The sequence below is a fragment of the Cucurbita maxima genome, unplaced genomic scaffold (assembly GCF_002738345.1).
Source record: "Cucurbita maxima cultivar Rimu unplaced genomic scaffold, Cmax_1.0 Cma_Scf00007, whole genome shotgun sequence".
NCBI lineage: Eukaryota > Viridiplantae > Streptophyta > Magnoliopsida > Cucurbitales > Cucurbitaceae > Cucurbita > Cucurbita maxima.
In genome coordinates, this window is record NW_019272023.1 from 2,310,740 (window position 1) to 2,329,089 (window position 18,350).

Genomic DNA, 18,350 nt, shown 5'->3' on the forward strand with positions numbered 1-18,350 from the left:
AAAAAAAAAAAAAAAAAAAAAAAGAAAGGCATGGGAAGGGTTCCTTGCTGTGATAAAGTGGGCATAAAAAAGGGGCCATGGACGCCGGAAGAAGATATCATTCTGGTCTCCTACATCCAAGAACACGGCCCTGGCAATTGGCGCTCCGTTCCCACTAACACAGGTATGTGAAAATCCCCTTTTCATAATCCCTTCCCATTTCCTTGATCTTATTGTTCTTGAGATTTTGTTGTTGTTCTTAGGATTGTTGCGATGCAGCAAGAGTTGCAGGCTCCGGTGGACCAATTATCTCCGGCCGGGAATAAACAGAGGAAATTTCACTCCCCATGAGGAAGGAATGATCATTCATCTTCAAGCTTTATTGGGTAACAAGTAATGATCTTCTTATTGTTTTTTCTTCTTTTGATTTGCTGTTTCGATCATTTAATGGAAATTTGGGCTTTGAAATTCTCAGATGGGCGGCCATAGCTTCATATCTTCCTCAGAGGACGGATAACAATATAAAGAATTATTGGAATACCCATTTGAAAAAGAAGCTTAAAAGATTACAGTCCGCCGCCGTTGACTCGCCGGAGCCGTCCGAGTCCGCCGCCAGTCATTTTCACTCCCAGTGCTTGCCATCGCAGCTCGCTGGAAACAGAGCAACCACCTACGCCTCGAGCGCCCAGAACATTTCGCGGCTTCTTCAAGGTTGGATGAGATCTTCACCGGAGGAATCTCGCCAGGGAATCGGCGGGGAGAATTCTGGCACTGCCGTGCAGCAGCAGCTGAAGGAGGAATTGAACGGCGGCGAGCTGGTTTCCGGTGAAGAATTTGATTCGATTTTGTCGTTTGAGAATTGGAAGAAAGTGAGTTCTTGTGAGGATAAAGAGGAACATGTTGGAGAGGAGCAAAGATTTGAAAACGTCGGCGCTACGGCCGTAGCTGCGACGGCGCCGCCACTGTCGTTTCTTGAGAAGTGGCTGTTTGAAGAAGGCGCCACCGGGCAAGTGGAGGAGATGATGGAGTTGCCGCCGGTGTTCTAACAAAAAAAAAAAAAAAATTGTAGTTTTTATTTTTGTTTGTTTTCAATTGTAATAATCCAAAGAACAAGAAATTAATTACCCTTTATCTCTTTCCGTGTGACAATAAATTTCACTTTATTTTTAATGGCCTTAGCCATCAAATATTAAATTAAAATTTTAAAAATTAATTATTTCATTTATATATATATATATATATATATATATATATATATATATATATATATATATTAATAGTTTTAAATTATTATTTATATTTTTAATTCAACAATCTATAAAATAAAAATTCCAACATTCAATAGTTTAATGAAAAATATAATATATTATTAATTATGCTTAAATTTGACATTTAGATTGTTATATATATATATATTCTTTAATTTTTGGGCAGTAAAAATTCAATTAATTTGAACTAAAAATTTTAATATATATATATATTCTTTAGTTTTTGGGCTGTAAAAATTCAATTAATTTGAACTAAAAATTTGAAGTAAAATTAAGTGAAAGGATGTGTCATATTAAATTTTGGGTGATGTCATGTCAATTTTTTATTCCAATTTAATAGGATAATTAATATTTAAGAATAAGATATATAAACAAATAAATAAATTCGAATGGTCACCTATCTTAATATTACTTTTCGTGCAAAATTTTAATAGAGTATTAATATTAATATAATCGTACCGACATAAAATGCTCAATAAATTGATAAGTCATGCATCGTTACATAACTCAAGACAACATGACAGTTACATAACCAAAAACAACATGGGAGGCATAAAAATGCACGAGATAGCTGAAAAAAATTAAAAAATAGTTTTTTTTTAATAATAAATTGAAAAATATATAAATATAAAAGGAGGGACATTTATTAATTGTAATATTGATGAAATGGTGGGTGCTTTCACAATGAATGAATTGTTTTTTTTGAAGAAGTTAATGTAATGTATGTGTAAACATCATGCCATTCAATTTTCTCAACTAAAAATGAGGTGTAAACATAAATGAACTTCCACTGCTAAGCAAAAAACCATTAACTATTGCTTTGCCTAAATATAATGGTCCATACTATGCCTTTATTCACACCTCCTCTTGTGCCCTCCATGCCACACCTTAACATTCAATCAATCAATTAGAGGCCTATGGATCGATACAGATGACACAATGTATACGAGTTCAAGAATTACTATTGATATTATAAACATTTAGAACCTGTGAAATATTTAGTTTGTGTTGAAATGAGACAAAGCTCGAAGAAAAGGAATAGACAAACTATTTATAAGAGAGATAACCAATCAACTCTCGAAAGTAAAGTAACACAAATTCGATTAAGTTCCTGAGATTTGTGTCTGTTATGTCTCTAAACATAAGAACGATGACGATCATAATTGAGAAATTGTGAGAAAATAAGAACAATTATAAAAAAGTTAAAAATTAAATAGTTATCAAACGAAACCTTATTTATCCTATCAAAATGAAATTGTAGCAATAAAAAGATGAACTAAGAACTAAATGAAAGAAAACTAGGTAAAACACCTCAAGAATAATTTTAAAAATTGTTCATTAATCGTTTTAACTCTACCTACTCACTAATTACTACAAAATTACATCTAAATCTTAATTAATACTATGTTAAAGTAAATCCTTCCCACCTAGTCATCATCAATACGGCTCATCGACAATAGATTACTAGAGATTTTTTTCTTACATGAAGAGGAATATGAAGATTTGATCCTCTATTTTAAAAATACTATATGTCCATTTCGATCTTAAAACTCCTAATAATCCAATCCTAGAAAGTTAGTACAAATTAACCTTATAAAATGTAGTCATTAGGGAATAGTCAATAGCTAAGACTACTAGAGTATTAAACATGTTTGAACTCAATAATGGCAAGAGCTAGAGATCAAACTATCGATATTTAGAATAGTTATTGGGGTTTATACTCAAATTGACAATTATATTGTCGACAAATTCTAGCAAATTTATATTTAATTCAAAAACCTAATATGGTTGAATAAATACCGATTGGTAGAATAATGTATGGTAACGTAGATATGAAAATCATACAAGAAAAAATTGAATATAATCATTTAACAACAATTGAGGCTCAATATAAGGGCTACTTACCTCACAAGCAAACCAAAGTTTTCCTTGCATCAGCCTAAAATGAATATAAAAATACATAAAAATTACAATCTTAAAGATTGATGGGTCGATAAAGTAACCATTATGAATGGTATTTTGTATGATTCAAATCATAATCTGTTAATTTTCCACCGATCTTTAGCCTGGATGAAAATCACATGATGTAATCTAAATTCGTCAATTTTGTAGTTAACTGGCATTAATTAATGTCTTTAAGAGTATGATTCTATAAAAATTAAAATAGACATTTCAATAGCAAAGGTAAGAATCAAAATGGAAGTAAAAGAAAAGAATATTGAATGCCCAAAAATTAGAAGCTAGAATTGGAATCTCGCTTGGTTCTTTTCATTTGTTCCAGTTTGAAAAGTCATTCATCTTGTATTCCAAAGGGAACAAATTTCAAAAGAAAAAATGAAAGAAATAAAATTTAAGAAAATGGAGAGAAGATTATAAATAGAACTGCATACCTTAACTAAATTTAGATGAAGACTGCAAATGTAAGAGTTGAGAAGTTAGGAACTTGAATCGCCCAAGAACAGCAAACTCAAGCATGAAAAAGAATGTAAAAGAAGTGCAAATAAACTTGAATACAACTCCTTAGGAAGTATGTCCAATGCAATGCAGCTTGAAACTACTATCTATTTGAAACTCATTTTCACACGGCTGAAAGCTATTGTACTTTATTAAAGAATATGAAATTGCTATGCTATCCTTAAAAGACCCCGAGGAAATTTAGGTAATAGCTATAGAACTTCTAACAAGGTCAGGGAGGAGCGTGGGGAGAGATTCATTAGCAAATGATACTTGACCTATGGGAGACATGCATAACATATTCAGTAAAGAATAATTGAAACTTTCTTGGGATATATAAAAATAGTTAGTGATGTTATGAGCGAGAACCTACAAAATAGCTCGATAGTTAAAAAAGTGCCTAGCCTTGGGCGTACACTTCTTTTAGTACTTTTTGAGCTATGGATTGTTGTTGTCTTCTATTCTAGTTCATATTACCCCATTTCTCTTTCCATTTTAAGCCCATATTCTGCCCCTTTCTTACTCCTCAATCTTTTGGAATAACAGTTGTTTACCTAATATAGATGCAATTACGCTCGACTTTCTGATTCTTGTGCCTTGATAAATTGTTGTACCTGCAAAACAGAAAAGAGAGAAGTTTCAGTAGGTACACACATTGAAATCATATAGTTTGCAGTGAAAAGCATCAGGAAGCTACATTATCGTTGTTGATTTATGAATGAATCGTCTTCAAAGTAAAACCAACTTGGAAAACTCCTATCTCGTCTACATTCTCTGAAATTCTTCATAAATAGAACGAAAAAGCACCGAGGATATGTATCTTTCACCATAGCTTGGAAATATAACCTACAAGCATGAATACAATCATTAGAAGTAGAATTAAGATTTTTTATCAAAGATATTCAGTTTTCTTGCCCTTTTGGAGGGTAACATTACATGGTCTTTTCTTTTCTTTCAGATCATGTTTCTAGGAGTCGATAATATAAATTTGAAACAATTGCCCCACTACAAAAATGGAAACACAATACTACCAACAAGTTGAAGCGGCATACATGGAAAAGACAACTAGCTACTAAATACAAGAAACAAGCCAAAAACCTTTGGATAGAACTTAAAACCATTCACTAAAAGGAGTGTGCAAAGACTGAGAAGCTAGAAAATTGAAAGTAGTGAACTTGATCATGGACAAGAACAGAATGTTTGTTGTAGAATAAGTGTGAAAAAGAAAGAGAAACGGCATAGAAAAGATGATAATAAGTTTTCTACAAAATTACATGATTTTTGAATGGAGAAACACTAGACAAAGTAGCCCCCTCACCCCCTCTTCCTCACGGCTATTTGTTCTCCCGGTCTCAGAGAGATGTCTTACCTTTTTTTAAATAAAAAGATGAATAGATAGGGTCATGATAAATTTTGGAATATTGTAAAGAAATAGACTTGTTTTGTCCCTGCCTACCAGAAGACTTTTGTGTATGTTTTGGAATAGGGAGTAGACCCAGCACATGACTTGTCAAATGGAGAAAATGGAATGAACATACCACAATAAGGTTTCCAGCATTTTCAGGCCTCCTAGCCAGACTTATCGCTGCTACCGCAGCAGCTCCTGATGAAATGCCAACCTACCAAGAGGTGAAAATATTTTAATTACTAAAAGTCTAAAACAACGTTCTTACTCGAGGGAGAAGAAACTATCAAATCTTAAGGAAAACTGTCGAAGAGGAGAAACCACCGTATCTCAAGGGAAATATGAAGGATTATCCTAAGGACATTAAAACATTTCAAACAAGTTTTTTATGGTGGAATAGATAGAAGTAGAACATGCATGGAAATTTTCCAACCAAAGTAACACTTAAGAACATAAATAATTACCAGTAGACCTTCCTCCAATGCTAACCTCCTGGCCATTTCTATAGCTTCAACATTGGTTACCTACAATTATCTCATTAGCAAGTTATTTACGAGCTGTTGATGATTGGTTGTGGCCATATAAATAAATTGCAAGTTATAATATTGCAGGTGTAAACAAAGTTTCAAAATATTTCAAAATCTAAACCAAATAACATTATATATATTTACAAATAATGCTATATAAAAACCATGGGCTAACTACAATGAGCCACAACAAAGAAATGTAATACCAGACTATATCAATGCTCAAAAGAAAAAAAAAAGGAAGGATGAGGGAATTCTACCACATGGAATATAATTGATATGTGTGTCATCTTAAATGTTCAATTCCATATTAAACTAAAAGGAAAAAAAATTATAAACATAAAATGTATATTCCACTATTGGCATATTACCCCTGCCTTCAAAAGGAAGTAATTACCTTGATCACTTCATCAAGCAACTTGACATCCAGAATAGGGGGTACATAACCTGCGCCAATCTTCAATAATGTTAATGCCTGAGAGATCAACAATAAACTTTACTTGAACCAAAAACTAGGGATCATCGTTCCAAGTATATAGAAGATTAAAAAAATAATAATAATACCAACTCACCGGCATTTTCTCCAGAGATTACACTTCTTTCTGCAGGTTCCACACCAACTATCTAAGTTAATAAAACACTTAGTCAGAACATTAAACAACATCTAAAGGAAGCAGCAAGCCAGAACATAATAAATGACTAATATACTAAAAACTTGAAGATTCGAGAGGTAAACTATTAATTCAGCTCCTTGTTGGCTGGATTGGAATCTATTAAGTGAATAATATTGAAGATTCGAGAGATTGGAAGATTGATGCTTCGAGTGCTTTTTCAACTAAAGCTCTCTCCAGGCTGCTCTCGCAATCTAGCCTTTTGTAAAAACTGGAATTCACGGAAACTTGGAAAATTAAAAGTACGAAGTTGTCTCTTTTTCCATCCAAGTATCATTTACTTTTCTCTTTACACTTTTTCTCATATAAATACTAATAGGGTATAAATCAAATAATTTAACGCATGAAAACTAGGTGACACAAACATTTGTGTTCCTTAAACTAATAAAACATTTGATGAGCTAATAATATATAATACTACTTTCGGATGATAACTTTGTATAATATGGATTGACATTTATATATTGGCAGTATTGCACATAACAATCCGTTCTCCGTCCAACTTTCATGGGAACTCGTAAATTTTTTGAGGAATTTGTTATAAAGCTAGTTGGCCACTTTGCTCATCCATTTTTTCCCTTCTTCATTCAAGGCATTACTCCATGTATCCTAGTCTTTTGCCATTTTTTTCAATAAAGAATTTACCATGTAAAAAATAATTCTGATAGCCCAAACCTGAATCGTTTCTTTTCTCATATTTAGGTAACGACCAGTGCCTGTTATGGTGCCACCAGTTCCAATTCCAGCAACAAGTATGTCAACACTACCCATGGTATCCTCCCATATCTCAGGTCCTGTGGTTTCAAAGTGGACCTGCAATTCATGAAGTAAAACTTAATAACAGGCTTTAACATTATATCATTGTCATCACTTAAAATGCAATTATATAAAAAGGTGAAGATAATGAAGATTGCATAAAACTTAAGGAATACAGCGCCATTTAGGTTGCATAGAGCATGTGTTCACAACTTAATAAAGCAAAAATAGAAATAACCTTCGTGTTTGAAATGTTATCAAACTGCTGAAGCATGAAGGCATTGGGAGTACTAATTAGAATTTCTTCAGCTTTGGCTACAGCCCCTTGGAGGCCTTTCTCTGGGTCTGTCAAAACAATCTCTGCACCAAAAGCACGTAGTAGGATCCTCCTTTCCATATTTATGGAAGCAGGCATGGTAACTACAAGTTTGTACCCTTTTGTTGCAGCAACAAAAGCTATGCCAAGCCCCGTATTCCCCGTTGTTGGTTCAACTAATATGGTCTACTCATTACAAGAATGAAACATCAAGGTCATGTATTTTATTTTTAGAAACAAAACAAATACCTCATAGAGAAATGAATTAGTATTAAAGATGGTTGGATAAAAAAACATCTCAAAATCCCAGGGGTCACATACTTAATGGCAGAAATAAGATATGCCTCCAACTGAATATATTTGCTCCTTAATAATAAACATCAATACTTTTTCCCAATTACAACTTACTTACCTTACCTGGAGAAATTGCACCACTCTCCTCGGCACTGGATATCATACTGAGACCAATCCTGAGAAGTCAATAGGTTAAAGACATAAACCGATCAGTTATGTATGTACATGTATATATCTCCTCTCACTCCTTGCACTGAGATGAAAAGAAATATGCTGAAAACGATACATAGTATAATCTCTAAATCTGTAGTACATCTCCAGCACATTTTAAAGGTTGCTGATGTAGTCAAAGTCCAAACTCTAATTAACTTTGAAAAACGTTAGTATAAGGTTGACTTGAGTGTAAACCTATAAAAAATTAGGCTGAAAGTAGAAAGTTAAACCGAGACGGCCTATACCACTCACAAGTACAATATGCCCTACAAAAAATAGTCCAAGTTTTGTAATTTTCTTCAAATCTGATATTTTATTTGTAATTCACTCGCAGTTTGTTGATTAGTCCTCAATAAATAGAAGCTTTAAACTCTCATTTTAGAGACTTTTCGAATACCTTGAATCCCAATTAAGTTTTCTTGAAGGGCAGATAAGCTACAATAGCTGTCTGATATTTCATTAATAATCTTCCTACATACCACTCGGAACATAGCTGCCAACCAACACAGGATTCTACAGAAATGTGCTGTCATACGCAAGGATTCTAACAGTAGAATACAGTGGTGGAATAAACAACCCATCTTCACCAAGTAGAAGCTTACCTGTCTTTGACACTTCGGCATGGTTCCATTGATTCAAGTTTTGCAGCAACATTTGCCACGCAGCCTTCTGTTACTTTGTTGAGATATATCATGGGCGTTCTTCCAATCAACTAAATAAATTCAACAGAACCACTCAAATCAGTAATTATTTGAAAGGAAACTTTCTTTCTTTTGTAATCCAATAGTCATCTTAGTGAGTCAAATTTGACCTTAATTTTTTAATTATATAAAATTGAAGCTTAAACTTGAATAAATGATCAAATTAATTTCTCAAGCTCATAGACAACAATTTTATTTTTAGTCTTCGATATTTGAAATTTATGCTTGTTTTTCCCAATTTTTTACCATAGTCTTCACATTTTTTGGGAAAAATTAATTTACTCCTCTCAATTTTTTTTGACTTCGAATGTTTTGTTGATTAGTTAGTACGTGGGTAACTTTCCAATTTAAAATCAATGTGATATTAATTTTATCACTTATTCAAATTTTTAGTATAAATCGATGATAGTAAATATTCACGATTAAAATTGGTTGGTTGAGTCCAGTTACGAATTTAAAAAATGAATTGCAATACTTTCAACTGATGGAAAACTTGAGTGTATAAACCATGACCATGCGACACTCGTTGAGGGAACAGAACATCCAACAACGTTGCTCAAGAATTTGCACAACATATTCCAAGGAGTTCAAAATCTGCATTACTTTTATTTTTCCTGTTTGAAATATTATTATAGATTTTTCACTACATTCTCAACTGAAAAACCCTACTTCTAAGGGATTATACTCTTGAGCGGATAATTTACACCACATACACAGAAAGCAATAGCAGAAAACCAGGAAATTGTTAAATAGAAGGAAACAATTATATAATCGATGTGAAATTGTACTCGTCGATGCAAAAGTAAAATATAAAAAATAGTACATAGCTCGTTTCCATTTTGTAATTTCCTATTCAACCTTCAATCTAGCGATAACAGGCCCTAAAAATCCTCGTCACTATCCCTTCCCGACGAGCAACCAGTTAAAAGCTACGCCATACTTGTCGTAATCCGACTAACAAAATAAACGAGAGAGACAGAGCATTCAAGAACCTGGGTTACGTTATCGGCGATGTTGACGGAGTCGAGGCCTTCCCATGTCGCGTTGACGGAGAAAGCTTTCGCACGCACTGGTCTCTGTCTTACAGCAGAGAAGCTCCGAAGCATCACATTGGTTTGTGCGACCGAGTGACGCTTTGGGGAGAAGGCGAAGGGATAAGGAAATGAGAGCGAAGGAGAAGGCGAGAGAGAGGAATAAACCGCCATAGCTAATGGCCGTTGCCGAGGGTTTTTGCGGGGTTTAAATATATAGTCCAATCAAGGATAAAATATGGACATCAAGAGTTCAATTTTGGTAGTACCTATGGTTAAAATATCCATATAAAGTCCAAGGTCGACATGTAGTTTCAACTCGAGGGAGTAAGAAGAGGGAGAACTATTACCCATGAACATGTCTATTTAATCTGCCCCGGGTAGAAAATTTGATTAGGGAGAAGGCTTCCTTGTCTCCATCTGCCCCGTGAACGTGTCCATTTAATCTGCCCCAGGTAGGAAATTCGGGGATGGAGAGGGCTTCCTTGTCCCCAACTGCCCTATGAACATGACCATTTAATTTGCCCCATAATGGAGAAGGCTTCATTGTCCCCACCTGCCCTGTGAACATGTCCATTTAATCAGCCTCGGTAAGAAAGTCGGTAGTGGAGAAAGCTTCCTTGTCCTCACCTGTACCGTGAACATGTTGGTTGAGGAAAAATCGATTGTGTTGGAAAATGTGAGGTTGTATGTGTAGAGTATGGCGAATGGTGATAAGGGTGAAGTTGAAGAGTAATCAATCGACTGCGCATGTGGCAGCCATGGAGATTGCTCCTGTAGTGTCAAAGTCACCCGTGGGGGTGGGGAAGAATAATAGAGGATTCAAAAGCTATTGAAAAGAAAGGATCTAGTTGTAAAACCGAAAGAGCTCTGATACCATGAGAATGTTTGTTAATCCACCCATTTAAATGATGTGAAAGTTATCTATTTATAATGGAGAGGGTAATAAATGGAAAGAATATATATAGAAAGATACTAAAAGAACAATATATATAAAAAGATACATATGCTAAGAAAGCAAATATCTAGATATTTGCCTTAACTAAATAGGATATATATTTAGTACTAAATATCTTTAACATGGTCTATTAGATATGACCTTAACATACTAGCCCTTCAAGAAGATGAACGGGTTGAACGGGTTGAAGTCACTCACTTGAACATTGGTAGATATCTGTTACCGAGAGCGCTTCATGGCGCAAAATAAGCAGCCATGACAATCACTACTTAAGCCATATCACTTTGAATTCATAAGCTTTCATATACCTTCTAGTCAATACTAAATTGTTTAAGCATCGAAGCTACCATCTACAATAGTTCGTATCATTTGTACATAAGAAAGAACAAGATACAAAATTGTATACCGTCCACAATGGCGAACCAGGCTCCTTTTTGCCTTATATTTGATGAAATATTGACCACCTCTGCCATTGCTTCTGTTCTTTACTTTTGGTAGGCTGTTTCAAGTTGGTTTTGGTGTAAGAAATGGCTGTTGTAAGGAGATGGGCTTTGTCCATGTCCTTAATCAATTGCAAAAGCATTGGGATTATGAGAATGGAAGGAGAGGAATTTAGAAGAAGGAGCGCTTGGCTGGTGGCCTTCCGACTGCTCTCATCAAGTTTGATATCTCAATGAGTTTGGCCACTTTTGTTCCCCTCTTCGCCTCTGCTGATGCTCTTCTTTCCTCTGCTTTTCTGTGTGCTTTTGCTACTTCATTCTCCATTTTTTCTAATGCTTTTGCTCTCTTCTCTTCCAATTTTCTCTGCACAAATTCAAACTTTCACTTCAATCCAATCCATGTTATACACAAAGATGCTGATTTCTTTTCTGTTTTTTTACTCACCACAATGGAATGATCTCTGCATAAATTCAGCTTGTTCATGTGTGAAGTTTCAAAATGAATCTAAATTTATATGGAATGATTAACAGAAAGAAGAAATTAGAATTGTTTTTTCTCAGATATTCAAAAGTTCAAAAAACGAGAATGAAACAAATAGGAAAGTTTGGTTCAAAAGTGATTGAGATTTAAGAAGCTTTGACATGTTTAATGCAAATAAGCGTTATAAATCGACTTTTTGACCAAACAGGAGAAGTAATATTCACAAACACGATACGAGGCATTTCTTCAAACAGGTTACATGCACAGAGAAAGCACCATTTTCAATTCACGTACCTCGATCTTCTTCATCCATGAAGACGCCTTCTGAACCTGCTCCCTCTCCCATCCACTGATCACCGCATCTTCTCTCTTGAACCGATTGTTAATCTTCGCAATCTTCGCGTTTTGCCATGCACTTATCTTCGTCTCCACTTCCTCCTTCTTCACCATATGCAACGAAATCTCTCTAGTCGCTGCCGTACCGCTACCGCCTCTCCTGTTCTCTTGTCTCGAGATCGCCAACGGCGCTAAGTGATCATCGAACGGATGTCCGTCTGGTACGATCGCTAACGGATTCATCTCCTCCTCTGGCGTATACTCTTCCTCTCTGATTCGGCTCAAGTTATTTGGAGCTTCGTTAATCGGTCGATCACGGCGATAATCATCGCCTATCTCCGCGCCGGCAATAACGAGAGCATTAAACTCTCGACTCATGGAGGTGAAATTCTCACTAGAGCCGCCTTCGCTGGCCATTGAAGTCGATCTCTGACTCGTCGTTTCCCAGGCCTCACCGCGGCGGTTCCGATTAGCCGTCACCGGCGGTGGTTGCGGCGAGGTCAGAGCATGAATATCACGGATTTGATCATCGTCGTCTCCGCCATGGCTGGCTCTGGAAGTTACCGCTGGTGCCTGATCGTTGAACATGGCGGAATTCGAAGAAACGCAGAGAGTTTCTATGAGTAATGGGAAGTTTGGTTGATTTTGGGAGTGTAGAAGAAACGGGAAAGACAGGAAAAGCTTCTTTTTTTTAATATAAATTTTGGAAATTCATAATTAAAAAACTGCGAAATTATCAGCCACAAAATGTATACGTGGAAGACATTTCCAATGAAAAATAAATAAATATATATTATATTAAATAAAAAATTATATTATAAATTTATAAATATTTTGTTGATTAATTAAATTAAGATTAGGATTGGGATTTTGATGGGACAATTTTTTTATTTAAAAGATTATATTTTTTACCTTGGATTGGCCCGACTTTTCCAAATGACCCCACTGACCCTAATCCTGGAGGTGAGTGCTAGATTAATACCGAAGAAAGCACTTTAGCAATTACCAATAATGCTCCTATCGATATTAGTCTTGTTTTTTTATTTATTTTACAATTTATTTTTTTAAGCTATTTCTCGTACGTACTCGTAGAAACCATTTTTTTTTTTTAAAAAAACACTGTATCGTGGTGCTAGCTTCAGAAGTCCTACTCGTTAAAACTAGGTATTACGGGTGAGATTTCAAACTTATTCTTAAACTTTAATATGTAATAATTTAATTGTTAGTCGCCCGTATATGTTTATTTAATTATCATGATATTTTAATATTTTCGCATTATATTGTCCGAGTTGGCTAGCTACAATTTTTAAATTAAAAAAATCAACAAATGTTACTCTATTTACATTTTTGTCTTACATAAACTTACCAGTAATTTAAATGTGAACTAATTTTAAAGTATTTAACTTTTTTTTTCATTTGGTATGTATTTTAATTATGTGAAAGATAAAGGGCGTCGTTCAAAATCATTACATTAACATCGCCCATTTTATCATCAAAGTTATCGACTCAATAATGAAATTGAATATAAAATAATGATGATTCTGCGTAAAAATTAAAATTATTTAGATATCAGTGCAACATTTTCTAATCATAAAAAAAACCTACTTCATCTTAGCTATCCGGTCGAGTAAATAAGGACTTCTCTTTCTAGAGAAAAAGGTAGATGTTCTTGAGGTTTTGGGCAAATCGTGTGGGGTCGGTTGAGTGTCATAAAGATTATTTCATACCTTATAAACTAGGTCAATCTAGCATAGCTCCACTGAATTGAACATACACCTCATCTGTGAATTAAAATCTTGTTGCATCCTTTCGATATCATGTATGTCGTACGTTATTGCGTCGGACATACACATTATAAACTACGAGAAAGATTTTTAAATCTTATATGTGAATTAAAAATAATAATAAATAATGTCATTCGAGAATGGTCAGATATGATTTAATAACTTTGATAAATTTAGTATAAAATAAAAAATATTAGGACCAAAGTTTTTTTTAAAAAAAAATAATAATATATTTCGACTAAATCAGATATATTTTTTTCTTAATATAGCAAATCTCCCGATAAAGTGGAGCCCACCAATATTAAGCTAGTGCCAATAAACCATTTATAGCTCAACACGTGTCAAAGAAAAACAATTAAGTTTATAATAAAATACGTGGCAGCTAATGATAGGACATGGACTCAGAAGGAAGGTTCCAAGGGCTGATGTCAGATTATCTCTAAGCGCCACGTGTACGGTGTCTTACAATTTTAGCATGGTTCTGTGAAGCATACGGTACACGTGGCTTAGACTTTATAATAAAATATATATTTTTTGGGAGATAAAAAGTAAACGGGAAGACGACAAATGTATAGTTAAAAGTTATAGACTTGGATATTTAGACATTAGGCGGAGATAATTTCAACTTACCAATTAGAACACAACACGTGGCAAAATGCATGAACACGTGTCTTAATGGTTGGAGAAATTAGGTTTTTAATAATCACTTGGATTACTTAAAATATGATAAAAAAGAAAAATATCAACTTGTTTATATATTGATAATGACTTGGTTCATTCATATGTCTCTCATTTCTTTGAGCATCACATATTCAATAAGTACTCACACATTCGATTCGTATTAAAGTCCTAAATCATAAACATTTTGTAGACTAGCTTAGATATGCTAGTCCGAGCAATCTTCTAAACACATTGTCTCGAACTTGAGCGTACAACCCGAACCAAGGACACTATTTCTCTTTAAAATTTACAATTATACACTTCAGTCATCCCAAGAACTATACAAAGAGGCCTTTTATGTACCAAACTTTATGGTAATTAATTTCCTAACCTATATTTGTTTCAATAAGAATTGGGAGAAAAAAAAACTTGTGAAAACACATAAAGAAAAGAAGAAAAAGAAAAAAAAAGTTCTCTGTAAAATTATTGCCATCTTTTACCAGATTTGTGTCCCGTTAGAGATTTAAGACCTGTAACAAAGCATCAGCTTAATTGATGTTAATTAAGTTTAAGGATAGATAAATAAGAATTACATCATGCCCAGAAACAAAGAACCTCTAAATTAGCATAAGAATCTATTTCTTCTCGTTCTTATTCTTCGTTAATCATTTAAAATGTTCTTTGAAACTCGATACTTATTTCGAGACCTTGTTTGATAATCATTTTGATTTTAGAAGAATATTCAAGTAAACGAAAAGAAGAACATGAAGGATCATGGAGAAAGCTACTATCATTTTATGTCATTTATTTCACAGCTATGAGAAAAAGTAGAATGAAAATAATGAAACTATTCTTTCCTCTAAACTAAGAGGAAGCTTATTTTCATTTGCTAAACAAAAAGAAGAAGGGCTAATAACTTGATGGAAAGTAATAGAAATATTGAACTTTTACATACTTGGTGCTGAGTATGACCTTGAATGCTCCTTGGATCCTGGCGGTGTAGTTGAAGCAGTTTGTGACTGTTTTTGCGAGATCCTAGTATGAGTAGTGGTAGATCTGGCCCTGCAAAACATGGAGTTGGGGTTTTCAAGAAATAAACAAAAGACAAAATCGTTATCAAACGGACCGTGAGCAAAAACTTTCGTCAAATGAAATGGCTCACATTTCTAGCTCTCTAACACTTAAGAAACTTTTGTAAGAAATGAATCTGTAATAGCCTAAGTCCGTCAATCGCTAACGGATATTGTCCGTTTTTGCCCATTACGTATCGTTGTTAATCTCACGGTTTTAAAACGCGTTTGCTAAGAAGAGGTCTCCACACCATTATAAAGAATGTTTTGTTCTCCTCTCCAACTGATGTGGGGTCTCATAATCCACCCTCTTGGGGGCCTAACGTCCTCGCTGGCACACCGCCCGATGTCTGACTTTGATACCATTATAACAATCCAAGCCCACCGCTAGCAGATATTGTCTGCTTTAGCTCGTTATGTATCGTCGTCAACCTCACTGTTTTAAAACAAGTCTTCTATGGAGAGAGTCTAGCCCTACACCGACCAATGTCTCATACCGTCTGGTGACTGGCTTTGATACCATTTGTAACAGCCCAAACCCACCGCTAACAAATATTGTCCACTTTGGCTCGTTACATATCGCTGTCAGTCTCACGATTTTCAAACAAGTTTGCTAGGGAGAGGTTTCCACACCATTATAAAGAATATTTCGTTCTCCTCTCCAACCAAAGTGGGATCTCACATAATCACTCTTAAATCACTCTTAATGGTTAAGTTCTTGAAAGACGAAACAACTTACTTTTCCAACTTCTTCACTGGTTTTGTGAGTTGAGTGAGCTTCGGTCTTTCTGTAGTTGCATCATTTTCTGTTTCAACAGAAAGAGCATCATCAGGTATGTCCATTAGACTTTCTTCATAATCTGCATCAGGAAATCCTAATGTTTCAGCACCTTCAATAATATTCTGACCTATGTCTAGTGGCCGAATAACTTCATTATGATTCCTCACATCATCCATCAAATGCTGCGAGTCGGCTTCCGAGCGCACATCAAACAGCTCCTCCTGTGCTCCTCCTGAACTCTTTCCACCTGAAGGCTTCTGAGTTGTTGCCACTCCGCCGATCACGTCTTTGTTCATAGAAGTTGTGCTGCGCTTCTCGGTGTTGCTACTGTTGTACACATTGTTCTTGAAGTCTTTGAGAACTTGTAGCCTCTCAATCTCATCATCCCTTTTGCTGATAGTGTCTTTCAGAGATGCCACCTTTAACAGGAATACAGTTTTGAATTTTGTTGTAAATGATTCCAATGTAAATCAAGATGAGACATGTTCACCTGGGTCATTAGCTCTCTAACATCCCTTCCTTCCTTGCTGCTCCGAGCTGCTCCTAGCTCGATTCCTGAAACTCTCTCCGCAAACTTTAGTGTGCTCAAAGATTCAGAATATGAGTTCACATCAGGATTAAGTTGTATAAACATGACCGTCTTTGCTTCACCACCTGCAGCATAGAATCCAAATTTGTACTTATCTATAAGTTTTGTTGGGAAAATGAGTATCACATCCATGCAAATGAACAAATTAAACTAATGTTAATACCAAGAGAGCTTTGAAGGACTTGAGTGAGCTTGCTATTTCTATATGGAACATGAGAGCTCTTTTGTGCTAGAGCAAAAATGACATCTCCAAGTGCAGATAATGATTTGTTTATGTGTTGTGCTTCTTTGAGTCTATCTCCTGTAACTTCAGAGCGATCGACCCGCTCACTTCCAGCAAGATCTACCAAATGAAGATTACCATGCAATGAGGAACCACCGTTCAAATCCGCCCCACGAACGTGAATAGTCACAATACTGTAGGTTTGCATGAAAGATAAGAGAGGAATAATATAGAGATGAACATTTGAGAGTATAACAAAAGATACTAACCTATGTGACCGACTACTTCTTTCGTTCATGGCCGTGGCGCCAACTGCTCTGTTTCTCAGTCCAATGTCCATTAGTTCTATAACATCTGAGGTTGAGTTCACTGGAAGCAAGGTAGCATCAGGTACCGCAAGTCCAAATGGTTGGGAATGAGTCAAAATCCCCAGTGTGTGAGAATTAAGATAAACAAGGGATAAAAGAAGTTGGAATATATCATAAAAAATCAGTGGTTCAAGCCAAATACTTTAAGAAAAATGACTTGCAATTTGGTGATAAGAGTACAATACATAGTTCAAAAGGATATTTCTTCTGGGAAGCATTGCTTGAAAGTAAATCCCTCACTTGTTCATTATAAATTTCAACCATTTGTGCCCCAACTTCATAAGAAATGGCACCACTTCTATTTTGAGAGATTTCGAAAAGGTCGTTGAGCGCACGATAGTTAACTCCCCAGTTCTCCTTAGTAGCATTATTAGGACCGGTCTTAAAGGAAACAATGTGACATATCTCATCAGCGAGAGCTCAAAAGAAACTGTCCGTATTATTGAAACATGTAAAGGAAGCATACCATTGTGTATGTCTTTCCGGAGCCAGTTTGGCCATAGGCGAATATGCATACATTATATCCATCAAGTACAGATCGTATCAAAGGTTGGATATCAGAAAAGACCTCGCCTGCATTTAATGAAGACAACACAACAATGAATATGCAAAGATGCCTCTGTTGCTTGAAAGCTATGAAGACATCTGTAACAACCCAAGCCCACTGCTAGCAGATATTGTCCTCTCTGGGGAAGCCCAGAAGGGAAAGTCCAAATAGTACAATATCTGCTAGCTGTCGGCTTGGGCTGTTACAACATCCTATGTATACAAGACTACACGATAAAATGAAAAGAAAGAGACCTTGAGTTGAAGCTGGGCTGTACACCTTGTTAAACTTAAATAACTTTTGACCTTCTTTCCCAGGCTTGGTGGGGTTTGCTATTACCACTTCTCCATTTTCACCAATATAATCTATGGTCATACGTTTGTCTTTATGCCCGGTCAAAAACGGCCTTATTCGACAAAACACTCTGATGTTTCCTGATGGAAGGGAAAAGATTAAGTGATACAAAAAGCAAAAAAAAAAAAAAAAAAAAAAAAAAAA

The 18,350-nt window shown here is 35.2% G+C and overlaps 4 protein-coding genes across 12 annotated transcripts in view; 1 reads left to right on the forward strand and 3 right to left on the reverse strand.

Annotated features, from left to right (window-relative positions):
* The first annotated feature begins 6 nt into the window (after positions 1-6).
* Positions 7-1,042, forward strand: LOC111482431 (myb-related protein 306-like). Its single transcript, XM_023128200.1, has 3 exons — positions 7-163; positions 243-372; positions 455-1,042. The coding sequence occupies exons 1-3, from the start codon at positions 31-33 to the stop codon at positions 1,023-1,025; spliced, it is 834 nt and encodes a 277-aa protein (XP_022983968.1). The 5' UTR covers positions 7-30; the 3' UTR covers positions 1,026-1,042.
* An 891-nt stretch (positions 1,043-1,933) lies between these two features.
* On the reverse strand, positions 1,934-9,825 carry LOC111482202 (probable S-sulfocysteine synthase, chloroplastic). Of its 8 annotated transcripts, none has more exons than XR_002718154.1 (14): positions 9,577-9,825; positions 8,486-8,595; positions 7,789-7,846; positions 7,299-7,562; positions 6,980-7,117; positions 6,206-6,257; positions 6,031-6,080; positions 5,571-5,630; positions 5,240-5,320; positions 4,399-4,547; positions 4,256-4,315; positions 3,638-3,659; positions 3,153-3,186; positions 1,934-2,134 (listed from the first exon to the last, which is right to left on the reverse strand). XR_002718154.1 is itself a non-coding variant. In XM_023127882.1 (10 exons), the coding sequence occupies exons 1-10, from the start codon at positions 9,787-9,789 to the stop codon at positions 4,467-4,469; spliced, it is 1,107 nt and encodes a 368-aa protein (XP_022983650.1). In that variant the 5' UTR covers positions 9,790-9,825; the 3' UTR covers positions 4,396-4,466. The 8 variants fall into 8 exon arrangements, 1 of the variants encoding a protein (XP_022983650.1); XR_002718155.1 differs by lacking the exon at positions 1,934-2,134 and adding an exon at positions 2,186-2,382; XR_002718152.1 differs by lacking the exon at positions 1,934-2,134 and having other exon boundaries at positions 2,978-3,186.
* A 1,030-nt stretch (positions 9,826-10,855) lies between these two features.
* On the reverse strand, positions 10,856-12,542 carry LOC111482213 (remorin 4.1-like). 2 transcript variants are annotated; one of them, XM_023127900.1, is made up of 3 exons: positions 11,789-12,542; positions 11,459-11,518; positions 10,856-11,377 (listed from the first exon to the last, which is right to left on the reverse strand). In XM_023127900.1, the coding sequence occupies exons 1-3, from the start codon at positions 12,416-12,418 to the stop codon at positions 11,186-11,188; spliced, it is 882 nt and encodes a 293-aa protein (XP_022983668.1). In that variant the 5' UTR covers positions 12,419-12,542; the 3' UTR covers positions 10,856-11,185. The 2 variants fall into 2 exon arrangements, with proteins under 2 accessions (XP_022983668.1, XP_022983669.1); XM_023127901.1 differs by lacking the exon at positions 11,459-11,518 and having other exon boundaries at positions 11,789-12,539.
* A 2,056-nt stretch (positions 12,543-14,598) lies between these two features.
* LOC111482453 (kinesin-like protein KIN-14P) overlaps positions 14,599-18,350 on the reverse strand; it is an 8,967-nt gene continuing 5,215 nt past the window's right edge. Inside the window, exons 13-21 of the mRNA XM_023128237.1 lie at positions 18,107-18,286; positions 17,772-17,878; positions 17,508-17,686; positions 17,207-17,371; positions 16,878-17,131; positions 16,616-16,779; positions 16,084-16,544; positions 15,230-15,336; positions 14,599-14,804 (exon numbers count right to left, since the gene is read on the reverse strand). Coding sequence (XP_022984005.1) covers positions 14,758-14,804; positions 15,230-15,336; positions 16,084-16,544; positions 16,616-16,779; positions 16,878-17,131; positions 17,207-17,371; positions 17,508-17,686; positions 17,772-17,878; positions 18,107-18,286 — 1,664 coding nt within the window. The 3' untranslated portion in view covers positions 14,599-14,757. The remainder of the gene's footprint in view (positions 14,805-15,229; positions 15,337-16,083; positions 16,545-16,615; positions 16,780-16,877; positions 17,132-17,206; positions 17,372-17,507; positions 17,687-17,771; positions 17,879-18,106; positions 18,287-18,350) is intronic.